Genomic DNA, 25,605 nt, shown 5'->3' on the forward strand with positions numbered 1-25,605 from the left:
CCTTCTGGGGAGATAATTGGATGTTTTCCAAGCAGATCGGCCCTCTTCTAGCTGTGCTGGAAAGTACCTAGCAGGCAGGGCCAGGCCTCAGGAACACGGGGACCCTCCCTAGATTCCTCAGCACGTCTTCCTGAGCAAGCAACTCCTCTGTCATTTGTTTGTATTTGAAGGAGAGCAGGGACCTTGGTACTCCACAGCTCTACCCTGGGGGGCATTAGCTGGGCTTTCCTCTCTGGACTGGCTGAGAGCTCCCGCCTGGCCTGAGTCGGCTCTGATAAACCCTAGAAATCGCGGTGTGCTAGCGTGGTCCCTGTGCCCTCCCGTCACAGGGCGGCCTGCCCCTTTCCGGGCAGGGCAGCCCTGTTCAGTTATCAGACCCGGCTGGAAAGGGCTCTGACATCTGGGCTCTGACATCTCAGATGGAGGAGGGCTCTGACATCTCAGATGGAGGAGGCTGCCGGAAGGGAGGCTAGCTCCTGTGACTGGCCCCGGAGCAAGGGAAGAGATGGCAGGGGAAAGGCATCTGGGGCCTGCGGCCTGCTGTGGTCAGGAGGAGTGGCCTTTGGGCCTTGCATCCAGGCGTGGTACCAGTCCTTGCTGGGCTGGGAGACAGCCCAGTGGCCATCACCTCTAAGCATCCAATGGCCTGGAGGTCGTGCGGCCCTCCTAGGGGATCTCACGCTAGAGATAGTGTCGTCTAGTGGTGTGGGCTGGGGGTCAGGAGGCAGGCCCTGGCGCTGGGGTGCTGTGGTACCCTATCATGTCCGGGCCTCACTTCCCCCTCTGGAGAGAAGGACGCTGACCCGCCTTTGTCACGTGCTTTGAGATCCCCCCAGGAAATGCGCTCCCCGAGTGCGAAGTATCCTAGACCCCGTGCATTCCGAAGGGCAACAAGCCCTTCTGGTGAGCTCTCCTGGAGCTGGCTCGCGAGTCTCCTGTTTGGTTCTTCTGCCCCTCTCAGTGACAGGCTCAGTTCTGGTCCACTGCCTCCCAGGCCTGCCCTTAGTCTCTGACATTCCCAGGATGCCTTTCATCCCGAAGCACTGCACACACAGAAATCGTCTCACCCCTCACTGGGATGCAGCCACCTCTGGGGGCAACGCAGCAGCTGTTTACTAGTGTACCCCCCAGCTTAGGGCAGGAAGGGAAGACGGCCATTGGATCCATGCTGCAGGGAGAGTTGAGGCGGACAGGCTGTAGCAACTTACTGGCGTTTAGCCAGGACACTGGAGTTAACGCCTCTGCTCTCTTGAAAAAGAGGACCAGCTCTTGAACAGTCCCCGGTGGCCAGGACCTCAGCAGGGCCTCCCACCCAGAAGGCCAGGATGGCTGCTACATTGCTGCATGAACCTCGAAGGGCTGGTTTCATCCTGCAGCAAAATAAGGGGGCTAGGTGGGAAGCCCAGGGCAGACAATGGCCGTCCTGCCGGAGAGGCTCCCTGAGGCATAGGGAGTGACCGACCCTGTTCCAGCTGCCAGCGCTCTGGGTGTGGAGTTTCCTTTACCAGGGACTGGTGTGTCCGTTGAGACAAGGGGATTTCTCTGGTCTCACCAGCCCATTGTCTCTGATTGGAGCAAATCTGGCAGCTGGTGGTGACTCTTTAGCAACCGGGGCTGGGCTATGTGTGCCAGCATGGGACCCACAGTGATGGTGCGTGGCAAGGACCGGCCTGGGGCTGCGAGACACGGCCCCCGCAGGCACTGACTTCCTCTGGGCTTTCCCTTGCAGTCTCGCATCCTCCACCAGCAGCCAGGCGAGAGGAACTTCCACTCCTTCTACCAGGTGAACCGGGGGGGGAATCCTGGGGCAACGGTGCAGTCCGTGGTGCGGGGGGATCCCCGGGAGGCTGCAGGGCTTGGCTCCCTAGGGGAAGGGGAGGGGATAAGGAGGTGACTAAATAAAGATGACTGATGGATGGGAAGTGCGCTCATCAGTAGAACAGGGAAATGCCCCCCAGAACCCACCCAGGTCTCTCTAGTGGGGCCCGATGCCAGTCTGGTTTCAGCCAGGGCCTCTAGGCTTCCCGCCCCCAGCAGTAAACTTGGGCGCAAGCTGCAGGAATGTCAGGATGCCCTGGCAGAGCTGGCCGGGTGTGCTGCAGGTGCCAAGGCAGAAGGGAGCGGCTGGGGGTGGTGCCCAGGCAGAGCCAGCCTGCGATGAGTTCATTGGCAGCAGCCCAGCCAGCCGCAGTAAAGAGAGGGAGGGAGAACAAGGGGGAAGTGGGGAAGGTTCATGGGCTCCCACCCCACCAGCCACAGAGGCACATCCTGTGGGTTTCCTGCCGACTGTGCCCAGGCAGGAAGCTTTGCTCCCAGGTCAGCCCCAGTCCTATGCGCTCAGGCCCCCGGCTGCCGCCCGGCTGGGGGCAGAGGAGGATCCCGCTCGCCCGGGGAATTGGGTGCTGCAGAGGCCTCAGTGCAGAACGGGGCTGTGCTGGGTGCAGGGACTTGCCGGCGATGCCCCGGCGGCTTCCGCTGCTGCTGCGTGTCCCTTATTTATAGCGCGCCGGGCCCCAGGCGGGTAACCGCAGGCCGTTGACTCAGAGGAGCCAGGGAAGTGAGTGCCGTCACCTTGCTGAGCCACACTCTCTGTGGCACGCTGCAGCCGCCCGCCTCCTTTGGCTCTCGCTCAGCCCTGGCCCAGTAGGAAGCACGTTAGTCGGCCGCCCTGAGGATGGGGCCCAGCCGTTCCTGGCTCCCCCGCACAGGTTGGGCTGGGAGGGCAGAGCTGAGGCTGCTAGGTAGGGTGACCAGACAGCAAGTGTGAAAAATCAGGATGGGGTGGGGGGTAACAGGCTCCTGTATAAGAAAAAGCCCCAAATATCGGGACTGTCCCTATGAAATTGGGACATCTGGTCACCCGACTGCTAGGCCAGTTTCCTCCCACTTTCAGCACCACAGTCCTGCTCCTCCTCCTCGCCAGCCAACACCTCACTACCCTGACCCCCCGTCCTTTCGCTGGGTCTCAGCTCCCTGCCTCCTCTCCGGCTGCCCCTTCCCTGGGAACACCCACTTGCCCGGGCTCTGCTGGGCGAGCTCCCTTGCCTTCAGAGGCCAGCCAGAGCCCAGCTGCCGGGCAGCAAGTGCCAGGTCTTCGCTATCCCCCAGAGCTTGGGGGCGCAATGTCACATGCCCCAGGTACAAGGGGGTCTCATCCCTGTCTCTCCCCCTCAGCTGCTTCTCGGGACCTCGGACGCTCAGCTGGCCTCCCTCCATCTCTGCAGAGACCCTGCAGCCTACCGCTTCACCAGCGAGGGCGCCAGCAACAACGTGAGTCCCGGTTCCACGCCCGGGGGGACCACGCCAGGCTCCTCAGGGTTCCCTGGGTGACTGGTGATTGGGGGCACCCACCCAGAGACCCGGGCCCGGTTTGTGGAAAGTGCTGAGCCCCCACCCTGAGAATCAGGCCCTTCTACGGGTCTCAAGTTGGGGCCCCCCAAATCACTGGTCCCTTGGAAACCTGGGCCCAGGGATCTTCCTGTGCCTGAGCATTGGGATGGGGAAGGCAGGGGCTGGGTGGGCGGCTCGCCATGGGGAACAGGAACGGGAACGGGCGGAGCCAGCTGTCAGTGCAGCAAAGCCCTGGCTTCCCGACAGGCGCCTCACGGCTGGGCGATCGGATCAGTGGGCTTCCCTTGGCCCGGGCAGGGTGCAGCTTCGACACTCTGCAGGGAGGGAGCTGCTGGGGTGCTCCGGGACCAAACGTATCCCTGGTGTAACCAGGCACAAATCCCGTTGACTTCAGTGGGAGCTGCAGCCACCTGCTGTCTAATGCACCCACACAGTTTCCACCAGGGCTCCCATTAGGCTGAAGTCCCATTCCCCATGGGGGGCTAATCATGGTTCCTGTGAAGGGTTTGTGTGCATCCAGCACTATGAAGGGAGAAAGCCCTGTCTTAAGTGCTAAGCACAGTTCTTGCAGCCCCTGCCTTGAATGTGGGCCATGCCCCTCGCTGGGCGCCTCTCTGCGTCCCGTTCCCCCATCGCACAGAGGAGCCACAGGGCAGGCGGACAGGAAGGACTTGGAGAAATCCAGCTGGACATGGCTTCTGCTGCACACAGCTCAGAGGGGGCCCCGGGTGCCAGGCAGAGGGCCACCGAGCCTTTCACCTCCAGGCCAGACACTGCAGTGATGGGCGCTAGGTAGATCATCAGTTCCACTCTCACCTCCTGGCTGCCTGGTGGCCACTGTGAAATGAGTTTGCTGGCTCTCAGCCCAGTTCTCAGTGGATCCAGGGGCTCTGTACCCGTGGGCACTAGCTGCTGGCAAGGACTGAGTGGGCCAAGACGCCTGAGTGATCCCCTTGCTGGTAGAGATGGTCTCTCTGGGGCAGGGGCAGGCCCCGGGGAGGGGCTGTGGGTGCAGGATGCTCGCCCTGCAGCTCCCCAGGCCCAGTGTGAACTGTGGCCAGATGGAGGACTCCAGGGCCATGCAGCTGGCACCTTCCCCAGGGCTGGAAACCGTTGGCTCATCTCTCTCTGCTGCTCTTCCCCCCCACCCCCCGGCTTCTTCCAGCTGCTGGCCAGTGATCAGTCCAACTTCAAGGCTGTGGCAGATGCCATGAAGGTGATCGGCTTCAGCCCGGAGGAGATTGACTCGGTCTACAAGATCCTAGCTACTATTTTACACCTGGTAAGTGATGGCCTGGTCGGCGGATACATCCCTTCCCCTGTGCCGTGTCCGGCCCGGCTAGCACAGATAGTGGTGGGGTCAATTTGGGGTAGGGTGCTGGTGGGGCCCATAGCAGAGATGAGGGGTGGGTCCAGCTGCCAACCTGATTGCACGCAGACACGGGCCCGCAGACGTATGGTGCCACATGTCCCCCCGAGGAACTGCCCCTGCCCCGCCTCTTCCCCGAGGCCCCTCCCCATTTCGTCCTCTCCCTGTCACTCGCTGCTCTCCCCCTCCACCCCGCCCCGCACCTGGGTCAGGAAGGACCCGCCTGCAGAGTTGGGATTGGGAGCTGCAGCCCCTGACGCAGGTAGGAGGCAGCCCCAGCTGAGTAGGGGATGGCTGGTGATGACCTGGCACCTCCCCCACCCGCTGTAACCAGATGTTGAGTGTCCGGTCCATAGATCTGACCGGATGCTGTCAGGTCTCCTTTTCGACCGGACTTTCTGGTCAAAAACCCGACACCTGGTCACCCTAGCCTCGGGCAGTGCAGTGACCTGACCCGCCTTAAAAGTGGCCACTCATAGGACCAAGTCCTGGCGATGGGGCCTTCACTCTCAGTCTGCAGAGCCAGGCCCCGTGCACCTCCATGTGGCCCCGTGCACCCTTCTAGCCTGTGACTGCGTCCGGGCAGGCTGGTGCCGGCTGACCCTGGGCAGGGAAATTGAGCTGACTTGCAGCAAGGGGTGAAGTTTGTGCCACTTCTGACATGACACAGGGCGGGCTCGTCACCTGCCTGCCCTACAACATGCTGGGTCCACTCCTGTGGCTGCCCCTCTGTGGGCCCTGAGCCTGGTACCCAGGCACCGGTCACACCTGTACTGGTCGGTGTGAACCACCCTCGTGGTTAACCCTCGGGATGGACAACACGAGGCATAAGGGAGCGGAGAATCGGGCCCTGCGTTTCTAGGCATCAGGTCTGTGCATGTTTGTCTGACGTCTGTCCATTGTGTGTCCTCGTGCGGGGTGTGTGCATTAGCGTCTCTGCACACGGTGTGTTTTCTATGCCCACTCAGGACCGTTCGCAAGGCTTAGAGCAGATATGTACATAAAAGGTTGTTACAAAGAGGAGGGAGAAGAATTGTTCTTCTTAACCTCTGAGGAGAGGACAAGCAACAATAGGCTTAAACTGCAGCAAGGGAAGTTTAGGTTGGACATTAGGAAAAACTTCCTACCTGTCAGGGTGGTTAAACACTGGAATAAATTGCCCAGGGAGGTTGTGGAATCTCCATCATGAGGGATTTTTAAGAGCAGGTTAGACAAACACCTGTCAGGAATGGTCTAGATAATACTTAGTCCTGCTACAAGCACAAGGCACTGGACTAGATGACCTCTCAAGGTCCCTTCCAGTTCTATGATTCAATGATTCTATGTCCCAGTGTCCATGGGGCACCGGTGGCTTCCCCCAGCTCAGGCCCGTGCAGTGGGAAGCCAGTGCCCTCTCCCTGCTGATTGCGTCTCTCTCGCTGGATTTCCAGGGCAACGTGAGCTTCGTCGCCGAGGGAGATGCCGTGGAGATAGAGAACAGGGAGCTGGTCTCCCAGCTGGCGGAGCTGACCTCCACCCGGCCGGAGAGCCTGCTGAGAACCCTGCTGTACCGTGCAGTGGCCACGGGCGGCGGGGAGGTCATCGAGAAGGGTCACAGTGCCAAGGAAGCCAACTATGCCAGGGACGCCTGCGCCAAGGTAAAGGGGTAGAGGACCTGGGAGCTGGGCCCTGCCGAGCCCCCATGCTGAGCCGCTGCAGGAACCATCCTTTAGCAGGGCAGTGCCCCTTTGTGACCTCCAGCTCGCCCCCAGCTACATATTGGATTCTCTCTCTCTCCAGGCCAGGCAGCTGTGGGGCAGGCTTCACCCTGTGCTGTGACGGTCACCCTGCCCACAAGAGACTGGGCATCTCTGGCTGCTCTGCCCTGGGCCTGTGGCACCCCGGCTAGTTTGCCATCCCGTGCTGATGGGGACTATGCATGCGTTAAATTAGGTCACTAAACTGGCAGCAGCCAGCCCCGCAGCCTGGAGTGGGGCTGTTCTGACGTGCCCCACATCCGTCTCCATCCAAGGCACCCACGCTGCCGTGTCAGGGAGCCTGGGAGGAAGAGTATGGATAGAAACAGGCCAGGGTCACAGGCCAGGAGCTGCTCAAAGCCCTTCCTGGGGTCAGCCGCTCCAGACAGCACCATGGCTGCAGCCATGTGGACGTGGCTGGTTATACCACGCTGGGGCACCGGTGGGGATCAAACCCAGAGCCTTCAGCTGCAAAAACCCCGCAGCCCCTGTGCTAAAGGGGTGCACCCCATCCTGCAGTAGGGTTAAGGCTTAGATCCACAGCAGCCACTAGGTGGCAGTAGAGTTGCACAGCCATGACATTTCATCCAGCAGGGGGCAGCAGTGAAACCTGCACATCAGCCTGCCCCACATGTCCCAGTGCCAAAAACTTGTCCCCGCCCCCGGAGGGCGTGGCTTAAGCATCGCCTGCTTCCGAAAGGTACAATGCCCCACACCTGGTGGAAAGAGTTTCACCCTTACCAGTCCCTGGGACTAGCTGCCAGGGGGAACCTTCCGCTTCATGGCGTCTCCCCCCGCCCCTCCCCCAGGCCATCTACGAGCGGCTTTTCTGCTGGATCGTGGGGCGCATCAACACCGTCATCGAGGTGAAGAACTATGACGCCCGGCTCCACGGCAAGAACACCGTCATCGCTGTGCTGGACATCTACGGCTTCGAGATCTTCAAAAGCAACAGGTAGAGCCCAGCCAGCCACCTCGGGCAATGCAGCCAGCCCAGCCGGAGGCCTGCCCAGCAGGACCCAGACCTACCCACCGCCTCCTCTCCCAGCATGCACCAGGGCTGGGGTCACGCCTGGGGCTGATTTGCTGGGGCTCGACCCTGGAACGGTGGGGAAGGGGGAGGAGGGCAGGTTGCCAGGGCCAGTGGCTCCAGGTAGCACGCAGCTGTTGATGTGCAGAGGGCCTTGGGGACATGCGTGGAGGAGAGGGAGAGCGAGGGCGGGTCGCTGGCCGCAGGGGTTCAGGCCAAGGGACCAATCCGCTGGGCTGGATGGTGGCTCCGACTGCCTGCTGCTCCCAGGCCCGGTTCAGGGGACAGCCGCGGACTGTGCACTCCACTGACAGCTTGATCACAGGCTTGGCCCCCTCTCCTTCCCCCCAATGCAAGGCCATATCGGGCTGGGTCACTGGATGGCAGGTGTCGGTGGGTCAGGGGCTGTGCTGATCTGAGTGGGTGGGGCTGGGGGCTGCTGTGCCTCCTGGGGGGGGGCTAATGCAGAGGTGCTGCCCACCCAGGGCCCGGGGCACTCCTGGTGAGAGCTGAGGTGTTCACATGGACCCAGTTTCAGCCGGGGTCGCGATGTAGCCTCCAGACGTTTCCTGCGCGTTTTGATTTGCTGTGGCTGCTTCTTCACTGCTCCCCTAAACTCCTGCAACGCGTTTCTGTGCGCTGGGCAGCAGCTGCTGCATTCCAGCCCAGAGGCGGCTGCATTGCAGTGACTCTTCACATGTCACGGCATGCAAAGTGCTTTGTTCGGAAGGTGCAGCACGGGGGGTTAGCGTGGAGTGGATCCTTCAGTCCAGCCCCCATGAACTGAATCCTTCCTTGGCTCTGGGCATGGGGTAGCCAGCACATCCAGCCACCCCTGGCCCGGGAGCCCAGTGTGTTCTCCAGAGTGCGAGGTGGGGTGCTGCGTACAGTAGGGTGGAGGGATGGGGAAGGGGGTATGGAGTGAGGGGTGCAGACCGTGAGACTTGTGCACTTTGCTGGTTTGCAGCTTTGAGCAGTTTTGCATCAATTACTGTAACGAGAAGCTGCAGCAGCTGTTCATCGAGCTGATCCTGAGGCAGGAGCAGGAGGAGTATCAGCGGGAAGGCATTGAGTGGCAGCATGTGAGTGCAGAGCCCCATGGGGGGGTGGCGCCTGCTCAGGGGGCAGCGTGGGGGTGCCAGTGTCCCATTGGGGTGGGAGTTCCCCACCCAGAGGGCAGCGTGGGGGCGGAAGCACCCCACGTGATGGGGAAGGGCGAGGGGTCCCCGCCCGGAGGGCAGCGTGGGGGCGGAAGCACCCCACGTGATGGGGAAGGGTGAGGGGTCCCTGCCCGGAGGGCAGCGTGGGGGCGGAAGCACCCCACGTGATGGGGAAGGGCGAGGGGTCCCTGCCCAGAGGGCCATGCGGAAGGGCTCCTCCCAGCGATCTGTGTGACCCTCACCCAGGGCTAGGGGCAGACAGCTCCCCCAGGAGCAGGACAGCGAGAGCCGCTCCTGCTGGGGCACTGGGCCAGGAGCTCTGCCCCAGGGAGCTCTCGCCTGCTGGGGAATCAACTCCCGCCTGCTGCGGCCCTTGCTCTGAGCCAGCGACGTTGTCTCCCGAGGGGCCCGACACAGGCTTCTCCCGCGCCCGGCTCAGGGGTTCCATTGTTCACGGAGGGACCCTAGGCCAGGCTGTGACCACCCCCAGCGTGGGGGTCAACCCCAGAGCTCCCCCAGGGCCGTGCCCGGTAACCTCTGCCCTGCCCCCCCAGATCGAGTACTTCAACAACCAGATCATCGTGGACCTGGTGGAGCAGCCGCACAAGGGCATCATCTCCATCCTGGATGAGGCCTGCCTGACCGGGGGCCAGGTCACCGACGCCATGTTCCTAGAGTCCATGAACACCAAGCTGGGCAAGCACCCGCACTACGCCAGCCGCAAGGTAACGCCCCACACACGGGCACCTCAGGGCCCGGGCTCAGATGGGGTCAGGGCTGAGCCCCACCGGCTAGGTGGGCGGGGGCTAGGCCACCCACTGTGGGGAAGACAAAGGGCTCAGGAGTGGGAGGGAGACTGGGTCCTGCTAGGTGGGAAAGGCCCTTTGGGGGAGGGGGGCGCTGTCTCAGGGAGCTCCTTGGCTTCTGCAGGAGCGGGACAAATTTACCCTCCCTGTAACCTTAACACACACACACACCCCCCACAATCCCCAGCGCTTCTGGCTGGAGGGGTGGGAGGTTCCTCTCCTCTGAGTGGGGGCCAGAGGGTCGCTCACTGGTGCATTCTGGGTATGCTGGCACCTCGTGGGGCTGCCCGGTTCGTTGGCCTGGCACTGGGTGGGAGTGAAGTTGGGAGGGGGGGATTGCTGGGGCAGGGGAGAAGGGGGGGTGCAGGGCATGAGGACGGGGGCTGTTTCCCCATGCCAGGGCAGGCATACCAGAGTATGGGGTACTGGCCTGCACTGGGGACAGGGCCTGTGTCTGCAGTGGTGCCCAGGGGGGTGGTGGGTTACCCCCCTCCCGCCGATGTGTGGGCACCCGACGCTGGCTGCCTGTGCCCTCCGGCTCAGCCCACCGTGTGTTCGCAGCTCTGCACCACCGACAAATCCATGGAGTTCGGCCGGGATTTCCGCATCAAACACTACGCCGGGAACGTCACGTGAGTCCTGCCCCTGACCCCCGGGGTCAGGGTGACGCCCAGCGGGGTCCCACCTGGCGGCCTGGCATCTCTGTCCAATAGGGGCCCTGTCTGGAGAGGCAGGGGACTCCCTGCTGACCCAGAGGGCTGGTGGCTTAGTACCTGTCTGCAGGGGGTGAGAGACTGAGCCGGGCAGGCCGAGGAGGGACCCCACTCGGGCAGGTGGGTAGGATTGTGCCCTGCACACTGGACAGGATTTCCACCTGCAGACGCCCCCAAGGGGTTGGTTTCTCAGCAGGTGACTGCTCAGCCCTCTTGGAAACCAGGCCAGATTTGGCCCCTCTGAGGCCTCTCCAGGCAAAGCTCAGATCCGCGGCCCCTTGGCAAGCTTTTGGCCTGTATCCTCCAGTAAAAGCCAGGGGCTCCCCCTGCCCCCTCAGGAGACTTCCCCCCAGCTTGGCTGGGCTCACAGGCAGCAAGCGCTGACATGTTCTGCTCTTTCTCTCCACGGCTCTCGGCAGCTACATGACCCTCTCGGCAGGTTCGTGGCTTTCCCTCGCTAGCAGACCCCGCCGCTAGCCCCTCGCCACGCTCTGCAGCTAGTTCTCAGCCCCTTTCCCCCAGGCCCGCGTTCCCCAGCTCGTGTGCGGCTCTTTTCCAGGCCCCACTGAAATTGGTCTTGTCTCTGGCCCAGTGTGCTGCTCTGGGGGCAGGCTCCCCGGGCCTCTCCCCTCCCTGTGCCAGGATGTGCTGGGCTCTGGGCCCGGAGCTAGGCTGGCCGGGCGAGGGACTGTCCTGTGAAATTCTGGGCAGATCCCAAATGCCTCCCGCCGCTGATCCCAGGGGCCCTCACAGTCCAGCCTCCTCCTAGCCCGGACCAGGCGTCTCTCGGGGAGAGGGGTGCCCGGGTGGACTTCAACTCCGAGCCTAGAAGGGGAGATGAGTGTGCGAGGAGCCGGCTGGGGCACAGGAGCCTCCTGACGCAGGCACATGGGGGAGGCTGCCCCCACAGCCCCTTGCGGAGCTGCATTGCCGTTCACAAGGAGAGCCGCCTCCGCAGGGCTGCTTGCTCAGAGATTTCAAGGCTCATTGTTAGCTGGGCAGGGGGGAGGCCTGCACCCTGTGTCAGGGGATCTTGAGTCAGGCAGAGGAGTCAAGCCCACAGCTTTGGTACGGGGAGCAAGCACAGGCCCCGGGCCATGTGCGCTTGGCTCCCTGGGGGTGGGAACGCAGGGCTGGGCAGGAGCGGGCATCGCTGGCTGTGCACCTGTGGGGAGTGCGTCTCCCTAGGGGCCGTGCTTGTGCACACGCATATGTGTGATATGTTGGGGGTGTGCGTGTGGGCACGAGTGTCTCCCTGAGGGGGTTATGCATGTGCACATGTGTGTGCGCGATTGCACATCGGGGGGGATCTGGAAGGAGTGTGTGTGTGTGTTTGTACGTGGGTGAGTGTGCGTGTGTGTATGCAGTGGGAGGGTAAAGGAGAGGAGGGTCTCAGGGGAATCCCTCGGCCATTGGGGAGTGTCAGTCCCGTCACGTCACCCTCTCTCCAGCCCCGTCCAGCTCTTCCCCGGAGCTCTGACTCTGCGTGGGCAAAGGCAATCAGCAATCGTTCATGCACGGCCCTGGGTTGCTGGAACCTGCTCGGTCGGGGGGAGGGAACGGCTTCCAGGACGCCGGGGTCCTCTCTGACTCTTTGCAGACCTCCCACGGGGACTTTAGCGTCCGTTTGGGCAGCTCGAGTCAGCCACCTCTCTAGGGTGAGGGCAGCCTCCTCCCCATCCCCAGGGTGTGTGTGTGGGGGGAGGCTGCAGTGTGGACCAAGGGGGTTATGGGTGCATGCTCAGGACACCAAGTGTGGCAGGATGCAAAACCGGACGCTCCCTGCATGACCAGGTGACCCAGGTGCCACCGTTTCAAAATGTGCCTGTGAGGACACTGCTCCTTTTAAGCCTTAAGGATGCCACAATAATTTTTAGTGGCAAAACCCCCATGATGCGATAACCACCAGCCCCTTCCTCCCCTCCCCGTGTCTGCCCTAGCAGGATCCCAGCTGCAGCCCATCCTGGGCTGAGGGGTCCGAGTGGAGGGACAGCACCTGCCTCCCCATAGCACAGGGGAGCAGCTGGGGTTGGAGGTGACCGTGCCCCCATTGCTCTGAATTGCAGGTACTCGGTGGAGGGGTTTATCGACAAGAACAAGGACACCCTCTTCCAAGATTTCAAGCGGCTGATGTACAACAGGTGAGGGCTCCGGAGGCCTGCTGCACGCCCAGGGGGCTGAGCCTCACCGGGCACATGGGGCTGGCCTCCGAGCCTCAGCTCTGGAGAGGGAGCGAGAGCCGCAGCAGGAGAGATTCTGCGGGATCAGGGGGTCTGGTGCTGCAGAAGGGGCTCAGCCTGGCTGCCCTGAGACATGCCTCCCCTGTCGAGCCACAGAGCAGGTACGGTGCAGGCAGCTGCCCCCACCAGGGTGTCTCGGCCATGACCTAGCGGGGACCTCGGTCTCGAGGCCAGTTAGCCCTCAGGCTCCCTGCCGAGGCTCCCAACGAGGGGGCTAACTGTGAGGATGGGCACCGGAGCCAGGAACAGCCCTGACTCGTCTCCCGCAGGCCACCCATTGGCAAGCAGTGGGCCGGCTTTGTCCAGCGGGAGGGGCTCTGAGTCCTGTTCCCTTGACTGAATCCAGGAGGCAGAGGGGAGCAATAATGGGCTGGGAGCTCCTGGAGCCGGAACAGCCTGGGGGCAGTTGGGACAGGATCCAAACCCTGGCTGGGTTCCCTCGCCGTTGATAGCCGTACATGGGAGGCCAATTTTGCACAGGGCAACAGCAGCCTTATGGAGCTTCCTAACTCCTGGGCAGCGCTGCACCTTCCTCTGTGCCACCGGGTGGCGCCCTTCCTTTAAACGAACCACCTCAGTGGCTCTACCTGGGGAGCCTTGGATCAGGATCTGGGCCCTGTGGCCCGTTTCCATCTCAGGATCCTGCTCCCCCTGTGTCTCTCCTGGCACCAGGGACCCCTGCTCTGGGTCCAGGCAAAGGCCCAGGAGGCTGGAGGGAATATAGGGGACGGGAGGGGAGCTCCCCACAAAAGTCTTCTGCCTGCAGTAACTCCCTGGACAGCAGAGACGAACGGGGCCCGTGCTCTCCCCTCACCCTGGTGTCCCCGTCCTTGACCGTCGGCTTCCCGGCCCCTCATGCTCCTTGACGATCTCTCCCCAGCACAGACCCTGTCCTAAGGGACATGTGGCCAGAGGGCGAGGTCAGCATCACCGAGGTGACCAAGCGCCCCCTGACGGCTGCCACCCTCTTCAAGAACTCCATGGTGGCACTGGTGGAGAACCTGGCCTCCAAGGTAACCCCCCACCCCACCCCGGCTCCTCCTTGGTCATCTGCTTCACCAGGACCCCTCTGGCTGCTGCTGGCAGTGAGCAGGGCTGGCCAGAGGTCCCACAGTGTCCAATGTGACTGAACAATAGGATACCCCACCTGCAAGGGGGTTCCCCCCCCAACGCCCTCCCTGGGCTGCCTCCTCCCACCTCCTGCCGTACACCCACAGGAGATGCTCCTTGGCCTCTAGCTGCCTCCTGTGTCTGGACTGGGAGCCTGGAAGGACCTTCCCAGGGGAGTCGGGGCGCTCGGCTCCTGGGGCCAGTGTCATGCGGCAAGCAGGGCCCTACACAGCCACAGAGCTTGCCTAAGTCCATGGTGGCCACTGGCTGCATGTAGGGATGGGAGATTGGCAAAGGTGGGATACCCCGAGATAGGTCTGGGCCCGGGGCCTCCCCCCGGTTCCAGGCTGGATTCTGTGTCCCTTAGCAGGCAGAGTCAAGCCCAGGCAGGCTGAGGTTCGGGATCCAGCCTCTCCCAGATCTCAGGGAGTTCTGAACAGCCGTTCGGAGGGGAAGGCTCCGGCTCTCAGGCCAGAACCTGGATCCAGGCTTGGCATTTGGGGTTATGCTGTAACAGTGTCCCTGCACCTCCCTTCCCAAATATGTCTGCCACCTGGGCGCTTCCTGGAGTGCCCTGTCCCCGAAGGGCCCAAATCCCAGGAGAGGGGCAGGCCTCCTGGCATTTCCAGCCCCACACGCCTAGGCTGCCCCTAGTGCACCTCCAAGGCCCTGCTCCTCGCCCGTCCTGCACTGACCCCTCCAGTCACAGAGCCGCCACCTCGCGGCCCCCTCCCTGCCCAGCTTCTCTAAGCCACCCCCCACGGGTGGCAGCATGGCTGGCCGGCAGGACACCCAGCCATACATCTCCCACCCGCTCTGCTCCCCGGCAGCCTGTGAGCTTGCTTGGTGGCTGGGTGCTGTGGTGATTGGGCAGGGGCGAGACAGCTGTATGGTTCCCCCCATCCTTCTGCCCTCGTCCCCGTGTGACGGTGGGAGAGCCCCGGATGGATGAGGTCTGGGAGCATGCCATGCTTGCTCCTGCCAGAGGGGGAGCTGTTGAGTGCCACGAGGGCCTCCCTTCCCAGGAACCAGGTCCTCCACCTGTCTCTGCCCTCTGAGGCTGCTCCCTTCCCTCCCCGGATTGGCCCGCTGCTCCTGAGGGTCATTTGATTGGCTAACTGATGAGTAGCTCCACCCGGGCTTCTTAAAGGGCCAGCTCCTAAGAGGGCACTGTTAGCCCCTGGAGTGTAGCCACCTGTGGGTTTGATTCCTGCAGGTCAACCAGGTCTGAGTGCGAATCCTGGCTCACTCAGCAGCTGAGGGCCCCTGAGAGGCCCCGACAGAGGCTGCCTGCTGGTTCTTAGCCAAAGCCAAGTGGCAGATTGGCCAGTGTAGCCAATTCTGAACAGCAGCATCCCCCAGCCCTGACCCGGTCCTGCCCTCCACCGACCCTCTGCCCCGGCCACAGCCTGCACACGCTCCATTCAATTAGCTGTTTCCTTTGGTTGTTTCACCGCAAGGATAAAGAACTGATTTAAAGGGGAGCGCGTGTGTCTGGCTGAGTGGAGACACGCGGAGACCCCAGCTGCCTTGGCAACGGGCAGCAGTGAATAATACCCATGAATCATTTGGCATTTGCTCCCATTTCTGATCGGGAACCTGCTCCCAGAAGCTGCAGCAGCTAAAATTAGCCCTAGGTAGGAAGAGAAGTAGTGAGAGGTGGGGGAGGGAGCCAAGGAGAGAGTTGGGGGCGGGGAGCCCAGATGTGTGTCGCTGGACCAGACAGACGTGCACGTGGATCCAGGCTGGCGCAGAGCCACCCAGACACCCATGGGCAGAGGCATGCAGAGAGAGGCACATGCCTGGATGCATCCCCAGCCAGCCATGGCCAGGCAGGCGGAGATGTATGCATAGACGTGACATGTAGACACGTGGCCACCCAGCCATACCTGCATGGATCCACGCAGACTTAGAGCGAGAGACACACAGCCATGGAGGTGTATATGTGCGATGGATGCACACAGGGACGCACACTATCCATGTACGCACACTAAAGCAGACCACACATGCATGGAGACACCCCTAGCTAGCCGGCACTTGTTTGGCTGCTGGGCTGGCCGTGGGGATGGGACTTGGCTCGGGCTTGTGGCACAGGTGTGGGAGGAGGGCTGGGCTGAGCCTGGCACTGGAGAACACAAGCCCTGGGCGGTGCTGGGTTGAGTGTTCCTCACTCCCCGCTTCTCTAGCTGCTCATTAGCTCTGCCTGGGCACCTGCTGCTGATGCTGTCACTGGCAAGCTGATGTCTCAACCAAATTTAGCTCCTGTGTGAGCTGCAGCGAGGCTCAGAGCCGTGATTATGTCTCCTGGATCGACCCAGCTGGAGCGGAGGAGCCGCCTGTCCCTGTCCCATGGCTGCAGCACTTCTCCCATCCATCGGGCCAGAACGAAACACTGTCCCGGCTGATACTGTAACAGCATGTTGCACTGGGCTGCACACTGTAAGCCATGAGAGCACCATGGGGACAGCTGTGAAGTGGCCCCCCTGCTCCCATAACACAGCCCCTACCATCTGAGCTACAGGAGAATCCCTTCCAGCAGTGTGGGGCTTATGACACACAGCTGAGCAGTTCTGATCTGTCTAGCAGAGGGCAGTGGTGACACACACTGGCCAGCCGCGTACAGCACAGCCTGCCCCAAGACGATGCCCCCACCGCCCTGCCCAGGGAGCTCCCATGGGACATTCGGAGCAGGTTGGCACTGTGCATCCAGGGCAGGACCGGAGCGGTGGGGTGGGCAGGGCTCGCAGGAGCTCACAGTGCCCTCAGCTGGCCCCTCTTCTCCCTGCAGCAGCACCCCGAAAGGCTAGGGGAGACACTCTCCCCCGGCCCTGACTGCCCTAGGGACGGGAGTGTTGTCCCTCACGGGCACCCGTCCTCTCCAGATCTCTCTTGGCACCACCTGGCTGCTTTGAGAGTGGGGGGCTGCACTTCAGTTGGGGAACACAGGTGAGGCACTGCCTGCGGCTTCCCTGGGACTGCCCCTGGTTGCCCACGGCCAGGTTCATGAGTTTCCTCTGGTTACCCCCTCCCCCTCAGTGAGTTCTGAACCATGCTCGTGGGGAGCTGAGTGGGGCTGGGGCTGTGACAGTCCCCGGGGCCTGTATCCACGGGGTCGGGGCTACACCCCTAGCTTTGGAGCGGTGTCTAGGAGGAACCCTTCAGTGTGCCGCACCCCGGGGCTCTCGCTCTTCCGCCAGGGTTGGTCATGCACCCTCAGCCCCTTCGAGCCTGAACCTCTGAGACTCCAGCACCCCCATGAGCTCTGCTCAGTGAGTCCAGCCAAGCTGAACTGAGGGAGACCTGCCCACTCTGCAGGGGCTAACATGCCTGGCCAAGCGCGGGCAGTGCCGTTTACATGGCGCTGTCAGAACGGGCACTGGTCGCCTGGCATGCAGCCTAGCAACCCTTAGCTCAGCCCAGAGAGCTGCAGGTTAAAGCCTAGACCAGTTTGGTCAGCCCAGTGCTGAGCCCCGGCTCTGTCTCCATCTGCCCGCCATGGTCAGCTCCCAGCTGAGATCACCGAGGCCTTCCAGCTCACACCTTCCCGGGCCTTGTTCTCCAGCTTCCCTGTGGAGAGGTGGGGAAATCCCACTCCGTCTGGGTCCTTGGTCACCAGGCCTCAGTAGCCCGGTGATTGGCTTTGCCGTCGTCTTCTCAGATTTTCCATCGGTCAGCCTTGGCCAGTCGTTTTTAACGCCCCAGCCCGGCTCAGACAGCTGCGTGACGGTCATACCTCTATCTGCCGGCCTGTCCTGAGAGCACACAGTCCCTTCTGCCCACTAGGTAACTGCGCAAGCTATAGGGGAAACTGAGGCACGCAGTGGCATCATAAAAATATTACAGAAAATTCCCATTTCATCCCTTTTCCCTGCTCACACGTGGCCCAGGCATGCCAAGGGGACAGGGATGGACCATGCTGAGGGGGCGGGGATGGGCCAGGCCTGGCTGGTTCTCTTATTGGAGCCAAACTGCAGCCTCAGCAGTGATAGTTGTTTCTCAGGCCCCAAAGCTCTGAAATTACCCGGCTGCCCAGACCCCAGATAGATGCTGCCTGCGCTGTGCCCCTGTGAAGAGACATGTGGGGGTGTGGGGGGGTGAGCGTCACCGCCCCCTGCTGGATAGTGTGTGTGCTGCGGCACACGATTGGCCCTGGGCTTGGCGGTGTGGCCGGCAGAGCCCAGGCCAGGCGCTCTTTGTGGAGCCACAGAGCCATTGGGCTCACCCTGTCGCTCCCCTTGGAGGGGCACGTTTCCCCTCTGGGGCGGCAAGGCTCACACCCAGGCACCAAGCGCACCCTGCCGCTGTCCCAGCCCTGCGGGGCTTCCGCCTGCACCTCCACTTCCCAGCGCCTGGCAGACCCCAAGTCCAGCCCCCTGCCCCACTCTTTGGCTGGCCCTGGGCAGCCAGCCCCGTCAGCGCCCCTCGGCTCACCCTGCAGCGGGGGGATCCCCTGGGGCCGCCCTGCCTTTCCCAGGCTTCTCGTGGGTGGGTCTCTGGAGACAGAGGCCTCGAGGGGCACCCACTCATTCCCAAAGCAGGTGACCCCTCCTCTCCCCTCCCGCCAGCCCTGGGGTCCTTCCCCACTCGTCCCCACATACGACCTGGCCTGGCACCGCTCCCCCCGCTCCCTACCCAGCCATCCTGGGGGCTCCTCCCGACACCCCCTGCACTGGCATCCCCTCTCCAGAGCCTCAGTCCCTTGCCCCAGAGCCACGGTCCCAGCAGCCGCTCGAGGGCCCCTCCCACGGTTTCAGTGGCACCCCCCCTCTCCCCCCAGGAGCCGTACTACGTGCGCTGCATCAAGCCCAACGACCAGAAGTCGCCGCTGCTCTTCGACGCCGAGCGCTGCCGCCACCAGGTGGAGTATCTGGGCCTGCTGGAGAACGTGCGGGTCCGGCGGGCCGGCTTCGCCTACCGGCAGCCCTACGGCCGCTTCCTGCTCAGGTACCTGCCCCCACTGGCCCGCCCGCCCCGGCCTGCCCCCGCTGGCCCGCCCGCCCCATCCTGCTTCCCCTGGCCCAGCCACCCTGGCCCCACACCATAGCTCCCTGCTGCCCTCTGCGGAGCCTCCCCTTCCCGCTCCAGCTGGCCCAGCTGCACCTCCCCGTCCTGCCACCATCGGCTCCTGGCTATCCCACCCCATCCTGATTTGGGGCTGCATAAGTAGGGGCATTGCCAGCAGATCGAGGGACGTGATCGTTCCCCTCGATTCGACGTTGGTGAGGCCTCATCTGGAGTACTGTGTCCAGTTTTGGGGCCCCCACTACAAGAAGGATGTGGAAAAATTGGAAAGAGTCCAGTGGAGGGCAACAAAAATGATTAGGGGACTGGAACACATGACTTATGAGGAGAGACTGAGGGAACTGGGATTGTTTAGTCTGCAGAAGAGAAGAATGAGGGGGGATTTGATAGCTGCTTTCAACTACCTGAAAGGGGGTTCCAAAGAGGATGGCTCTAGACTGTTTTCAGTGGTAGCAGATGACAGAACAAGGAGTAATGGTCTCAAGTTGCAGTGGGGGAGGTTTAGGTTGGATATTAGGAAAAACTTTTTCACTAGGAGGGTGGTGAAACACTGGAATGCGTTACCTAGGGAGGTGGTAGAATCTCCTTCCTTAGAGGTTTTTAAGGTCAGGCTTGACAAAGCCCTGGCTGGGATGATTTAGTTGGGGATTGGTCCTGCTTTGAGCAGGGGGTTGGACTAGATGACCTCCTGAGGTCCCTTCCAACCCCGATCTTCTATGATCCTGCTGCCCTGTGCTGCACCTCCCCTTCCCGCTCTGTCCTGACCCCGGTCCCCACCATGGGTCAGAGCTGCCCCTTCCCCGGAGGCCAGCCCGGCTGCTCTCTGTGCTCAGGACCTTGCTGTCTCAATGCTCAGGTATAAGATGACCTGCGAGTACACGTGGCCCAACCACCTCATGCCCACGGACCAGGAGGCCACACAGGCCCTCATCAACCAGCACGGCTTCCAGGATGACGTGGCCTATGGTCACACCAAGCTCTTCATCCGCATGCCCCAGACCCTCTTCTGCCTGGAGCAGGAGCGGGCCCAGCTCATCCCCATCATCGTGCTCCTGCTGCAGAAGGTGAGGGGGTGCTGGAGGGGTGTTGCTGAGCTGCTCTACCCGCCCCCCCCAGGCAAAGAGAAGTGATCCCCTCCGTGTGTGTGAGGGAGTTAGAGCAGGGGGAGACAGGACATGGGCACAGGGGAGGGCAGGGAAGGGCGGGCACTGCCCGTGATCCGGCAGGTACCTAATGGAGCTGGGTTGCTGGCAGGCAAGGTCCGATGAAGGGGCGCAGTGCTGAGGTTGGGCCCCAGGTGCTCGCTGTGCCCTGTGGGTGCAGTCCCCTGACTGTGCTTGCCCCACTCCACAGACCGTGCCTCTGCCCGGACTACATCTCCCATGATGCACCACAGCCTCTCCCCATGACTGAGCCACCTGTGGTTCTGATAGTAGAAGGTTTGGTTCAAAACTCTTCAGCCAGCCCAGGCTGGGCTCCCAGGCCCTAGAGCCACTGTGCTATGGGCTGCCTTTTTCCTGCTGTCATTCCCTCTGCGTTTTCACATCAATGCCAACAGCTCCTTCACTTCCTGCTCTAAATGGTTGTGCGACATTGCCACGTGCGAAACAGCTGCTGCATCCCACCCCAGAGGTGGCTGCCCTTTGGTGGTGGGTGGAGGGATCCCCATGTGCCTGGTTTGTAAAGGGCTCTGGAATCCTCCTGCGGCAGAGAGAGGAGACATGGTGTGGGGCTGGAGATGGCCCCATGGTTTGTGTGGCTCTGAACGCAAGAGTGGCTGGCCGTGGGGTTTTCTCCTGATGGCCGCAGGGCACTGGGTGTGGGGTCCTGGGGGCTGGCATGTGAGGCCCTGCCAGCAGAGCTGTGACTGGGTCTGTGTGTCTGTCCCAGGCGTGGCGGGGGGCCCTGGCCCGGCGGCGCTGCCGGTACCTGCGTGCCATCTACACCATCATGGGTTACTACAAGCGGCTCAAGGTGAAGACATACCTGCTGGAGCTGGTGCACCGCTTCCAGGCGGTGCGCAGCATGGCCGACTATGGCAAGAGCGTGGAGTGGCCCGACCCACCGGCGGTGCTGATGCAGTTCCAGGAGAACAGCAAGCTGCTCTTCCGCAGGTAACGCCGGGGGGTGGCACCCTGGACGCACGCCCTGCTCCCCCTGGGCCCCTCGCTGACGAGGCTAGAATCAGCCACAGTGCAGCCTGGCAACCGTCCCCCGCCACCCCAGCTCAGCCCATGCCCCTCGCTCCTGACCCACAGCCCCCTGGCTACCCCACGCCTCGGCCCGTGCCCAGCTGACTAGTAGGCAGTGATTGCTTCATCCCCACGGGATATGCCCAGTGGCAGCCGGGCACGATGCTTTACGATAAGCCGAGGAGAGCAAATGCAGGCCCCCGGCTCGCAGCCTGCCCGGGGGGGATGCTGTGCGCGAGGCTGCCCCCTAGAGGCTAGGGCGCTGCGCTCAGGGGTGGACCAGGAGCCTAGCAGGGCAGCCAGGATCCCTGAGCCCCCTCCCCTCGCTGCAGGTGGCGAGCCAGACAGATCGTGAAGAACATCCCTCCCTCGGACATGGCGCAGATCCAGGCCAAGGTGGCGGCCATGGAAGTGCTGCAGGGCTTGCGCAAAGACTGGGGTTGCCAGAGGAACTGGGGCCGGGATTACCTGTCGTCGGTGAGTCTTTGGCCCGGGGAGCTGCTGGGCCAGTGACGCTGGCAGAGTGGGCTCGGGATGGGAGGCAGGTGGGGAATTGGCGTGGCCTCGGTGATCCAGCAGGGGGCGCTGCTCTCTTGGAAGGGGGCAGGGCATCCTCCTGCTCCCATGCTGTGAAAGCAGCACTGGGGGAGGTGGGTGCTGTGCTCAGAGGGCTTCCCAGCTGGGCGAGGGGCGGGGGAGGCAGCTGCCCGCCCGAGCATCTGCTCTCGACGCCCACAGGTGCTTTCTGCTGCCAGGCTCCAGTTGCCATAGCGACAGGCTCTCGTTACAGCCCCGTTTCTCTCTTTGTTTCTCCCGGGCTGGTCCCCTGTGCCCCTCCTCCTCTGGGCTCTCCTGGCTCTGCCCCCTCGCCCCTCCCATGCCCAAGCTGAGAAGGAATGGCTGGGGGTCCCTCGGCTCGCGCAAGCCAAGCAGCGTGTGGCTGGGAGGAGACCCCAGGAGCGGTACCAGTGACAGCGTTCCTCTCTGTGAGTCTGTACCCCTGTACAGTGCAGGGGGCGCGGGGCCGCCCGCAGGTGGTGCCCATCTGACACTGAGGAGCCTGGGCGCTCCTGTAACTATCAGGGGTCCCGGCCAGATTCCAGCTTTGAGGTACGTTCTGGCACCCATTGTGGCTTCAGCTAGATGCAACGTTTTCTTTGATTTTTTTTTTTTTTTTGGCCACGTTGCTGCGGAATGTTAAACGGCAGCTGCGTCCCACCCCAGAAGTGGCCGCATTTTTGTGCTACTCCATCTCCATTCCGCCTCAGCCCACTGTGTGGTGCGGCTCCCTTCTGCCTAGTGCCAGGCTGAGTGCCAGTGTGCAAGTCCTTCTCTTTGCCTCCCCGGTTGGTACTGCCAGGGTGACTCTGAGCTCCAGTGTCTCTCAGTCACTGGGTTGTGGGCAGAGTGTGTGGGGGGGTTCACCCGCCCCCCACTTGTCTGGATCTGGAAACAAAACTCCCCATCCCTCCTTGGTAGGGTCATGTACCAGGCTAGTTGGCAACTAGGCTGCAGTGGGGTGACAGGTCTCCCCTGGGGATCAGGGTCATCCCTTCAATTATGCCAACCTGGACCAAGAGCTGCCCACCACCACGCTGCCCACGCTGGGCATTGACTGGCCTCTTGTTCTCCTCTGGCTCAGCAGCCTGCCAGGAGCAGGTGCCTCCTTGCTACACTGAGAGGCCTTTTGCTGCCTACTTCCTGCTCTGGCAGCTGTTCCCTGGGCTGTGGCTCAGCTCCCCAGAGGGGCCCCAGTGTTCCTTTCCCCCGGGAGGATCCAAGCCAGCATGTTTCCAGGGAACTCAATGGGGGGAGGGGGGGGCACGGGTCTGGCTGTGTTTGTGTGTGGCCAGAGACCTACACTAGCTGGCTGTGTGTTCATCTGTGGGGGATGTCTGCCCGGTGTGCTTTGGGCAGGCATTGTGTGTGTCTGTGTGAGTGAGAGCAGGAGTTCTGTGTTTGCCTGTGTGCATATGCTGGGCGTCTGTCTATGCCTGTGTGCGTCTCTGTGCGTGTAGTGTGTGGCTCCGTGGGAGCGTGCGGGGCATGTTCTGGGTGTGTCTGGGCCCATGTGCGCCACTCGTGTCCGGGGGTGCATGGGGCGGGGAGTTGGGGCTGTGCCTGGCTCTCCAAGTCCCGCACTCTGAGTGCTGCGTCTCCCTGAACAGCGGGCATCCACATCTCCAGATGCACCTGCCTTTCGCCAGGAATGGGAGGTTGTCTCTAGTAGCTCTCGCTCGGGCACTCGGAGAGGCTAGATTGTTCCTCTCCAGCCGACAAAGCCCCACGCTGCTGCCGGCTGAAAGCGTTGGCTGTACGGGACCCTGCCCATGGGGGCTGAATTAACCCCACAGCTGGCCCCGCCATGGCCACATGGCACTTGCTGGTCAAACAGGGCCTGTGTGGTGGAAATCTCCCGGCCCCACCAGTGAATTCACCCCGGCAGGGCTCTGAACACTGGGATGGTCCCCACAAGGAAGCACAAGGCAGCGGAGCAGATACCCTGCAAACCCCTTCCGGTCATTTCATGCCAGGAGAGGAGCGTGTGTGAGTTTGATTTGGGCCTGATTCTGATCTCACGCTGTCTGCTTCGCCGTCCCTCCTGATTTACACTGCTGTGGCTAGCAGCAGGATCAGGCCCTTGTGTCTGAGCCGAGAGTAAACGCCTCTGCGGGTGGCTGCTGCTGTTTATGGTTTCATGCTAGTTTGCCATAGGACTGGATCATAACAGCTCTTTGATTGGGCCCGTCAATCCAGAGTGCTCCACAAATTCCGTGCACACCGCTAGAATGCAGCCACTGTAATAACACGCAGCTGCGTAATTTAGGTCAGGCCGTGAAGGATCCTGTATCCTCTGGGACCTTTAGGAATGAGTTGGAGGAGAGGAAGCCAAGGAAGCTGGCTGTTAAATGTGTCGGTGGGCTCTGAGGCAAAGGGAGTAGCCAGGCCCACAGACTGGATGCATAGCCTGGCTCTACATACAGAGCTGCACCTGCTGAGCTAACACTTTCACTTAAGTTGTAATCAGCCTGTGGAACTCACTGCCACAGGATGATACTGACATCAAGAACTGAGCAAGATTCCAAAAGGCTGTTTATCTGGCTAACAGGACTATCCAGAGTGACCATTGTTAATGCTAACACACTCCTGCTTTGGGGCTCGAACCAACCTCTTGTGTTTAGTGATCAGGGTGAGACCTACTGTGGGGAGCACATCTGCTCCTGTGGGTTCCGAATCCTTCCCCTCCAGAGCACCTAGCACTGGCCCCTAGGAGAGCCAGCAGGCCGGACTAGACTGTCCTTGGCCTGACCCAGTTTCTAGGCTCCCAGGGTGGACACCGGCACTTGGATTTAAACCTGTTTGGCTTTAGTGAGCTCAGAAGTGCCAGCTAACCCGACAAAACCGGCTCCAAACCGGTATGGGAGCAAGGCACGGGGGCCTTCTCATCCCAGCTGCCCATTGGGCATGGAGAGTGAACACATGGGGTGGGGGTACCAGTTTAACTCAAAGGGCTTGTAAAGCACGGCACGGAGCCAGGGCCATCCAGGGGCCTATCAGGCTGGGGGAGAGGAGTGAGCTCAGGGCTGGGGAGGCATCAAGGCCGTGGGAATGGGCCCGGAGAGTGCTACCACGGGGCAACAGATCCCAGCTGGGCATGGTTGGGCAAAGGGCTGGAGACTGAGTGGGCCTGCTGTGGGATTTTCTCCTCCCCACGGGTATCACTTCAGTGCTGACCAACAGGGAAGAGCATCAGCAGCTGACTCCTCGGCTCCCCCTGCGCGGGTCTCCCAGTCGAGTGCCGAGCAGCTCCTGCCCTGCTTAGCTCCAGGGAGCCGCTGAGCGCGCAGCACGCCGTGCTACCGGCAGAGTCGCGCTCAAGCTAGCGAAAGCCCCTTCCTGCTCCGTGCCAAATCAGCCCGCCTCCTGCACAGGTAGCTCTGCCTCCCCCTCGGCATGGGGAGATCCCTCTCTGCCTGACGGAGCCTCTCCCCGGTTCTGTTCTGCTCTCCAGGTGGCTGAAAACCCTGTCATGGCCACCCAGTTCGCCAGGAGGGTGAAGGCCCTGAAGGACAAAGTGCACTTTGGCTCGGTGCTGTTCTCCTGCCATGTCCGCAAGGTGAGGAGCCTGGTGCAGCAGGGCCCCCTGGGGGGCTGGGCCCCCCTCCCTCCTGCCATGGCCTGCACTGTGTGCTGGACACTGCCTGCCTCAGCCCCTCCAGCCTGGGGAGACCCCCTCTCCGCCGGCCCGGAGAATGGCAGGATCCAGCAGGAGTTCTGGGCCCACCTGCATCCATAGTGCTGATGGGCCGTTTCCCCACACACACACACACACACATGGGGACCCCATTCTGCCTGGTCCTCAGCACCCTTGTTTCTCCAAGCAGCCAGGGGTGAGGAAGGTTTGGGATCGGGTGTCCGTGAGAGTGGAGCACTGAGTGGCTGCTCCTGGGAGGGTAGGAGGGAGCCCCCCTCCCCAGCAGGGTTGGGGCACATGGGAGCGGGCAGGGAGCTGGGGACCCCTGGGCAAAGTCCTGCCTGCAGGCTGGCCTGGCTGCCTGCCTCTTACTCAGGGCCCTGGCTGTGTTTCTCCCCCAACTCCAGGTAACTTTGTCTCCCCTGCCATGCAGATCAACCGCTTTAACAAGAGCAGGGACCGGGCCATTCTCGTCACGGACCAGCACCTCTACAAGCTGGAGCCCAAGAAGGAGTACAAGGTGATGCGGACCCTGCCTCTGAGCATGGTGAGTGCCCCATGAGCTGGGCCAGGGGGTGCCGTAACCCTCAGGGACTGGTCCGATGCAAGGGGCTGCTCTGACAGCAAGGCCCCTGTCTGCATAGCGGGGACAGCAGGGCAAGGGTCCCTGATACAGCCCAC

At 62.3% G+C, this 25,605-nt stretch overlaps 1 protein-coding gene across 1 annotated transcript in view; it reads left to right on the forward strand.

Annotated features, from left to right (window-relative positions):
• Window positions 1–25,605, forward strand: part of MYO1G (myosin IG) — a 67,819-nt gene that overhangs the window by 18,841 nt on the left and 23,373 nt on the right. Inside the window, exons 5-20 of the mRNA XM_084619847.1 lie at window positions 1,730–1,783; window positions 3,175–3,270; window positions 4,517–4,633; window positions 6,151–6,357; window positions 7,266–7,411; window positions 8,454–8,568; window positions 9,201–9,371; window positions 10,014–10,084; window positions 12,232–12,306; window positions 13,286–13,418; window positions 18,293–18,459; window positions 19,394–19,601; window positions 20,428–20,651; window positions 21,062–21,206; window positions 24,742–24,846; window positions 25,358–25,471. Of these exons, the coding sequence (XP_084475973.1) occupies window positions 1,730–1,783; window positions 3,175–3,270; window positions 4,517–4,633; window positions 6,151–6,357; window positions 7,266–7,411; window positions 8,454–8,568; window positions 9,201–9,371; window positions 10,014–10,084; window positions 12,232–12,306; window positions 13,286–13,418; window positions 18,293–18,459; window positions 19,394–19,601; window positions 20,428–20,651; window positions 21,062–21,206; window positions 24,742–24,846; window positions 25,358–25,471 (2,148 nt within the window). The remainder of the gene's footprint in view (window positions 1–1,729; window positions 1,784–3,174; window positions 3,271–4,516; window positions 4,634–6,150; window positions 6,358–7,265; window positions 7,412–8,453; window positions 8,569–9,200; window positions 9,372–10,013; window positions 10,085–12,231; window positions 12,307–13,285; window positions 13,419–18,292; window positions 18,460–19,393; window positions 19,602–20,427; window positions 20,652–21,061; window positions 21,207–24,741; window positions 24,847–25,357; window positions 25,472–25,605) is intronic.

The sequence above is a fragment of the Lepidochelys olivacea genome (assembly GCF_965140295.1).
Source record: "Lepidochelys olivacea isolate rLepOli2 genome assembly, chromosome: 2".
Lineage (NCBI taxonomy): Eukaryota > Metazoa > Chordata > Testudines > Cheloniidae > Lepidochelys > Lepidochelys olivacea.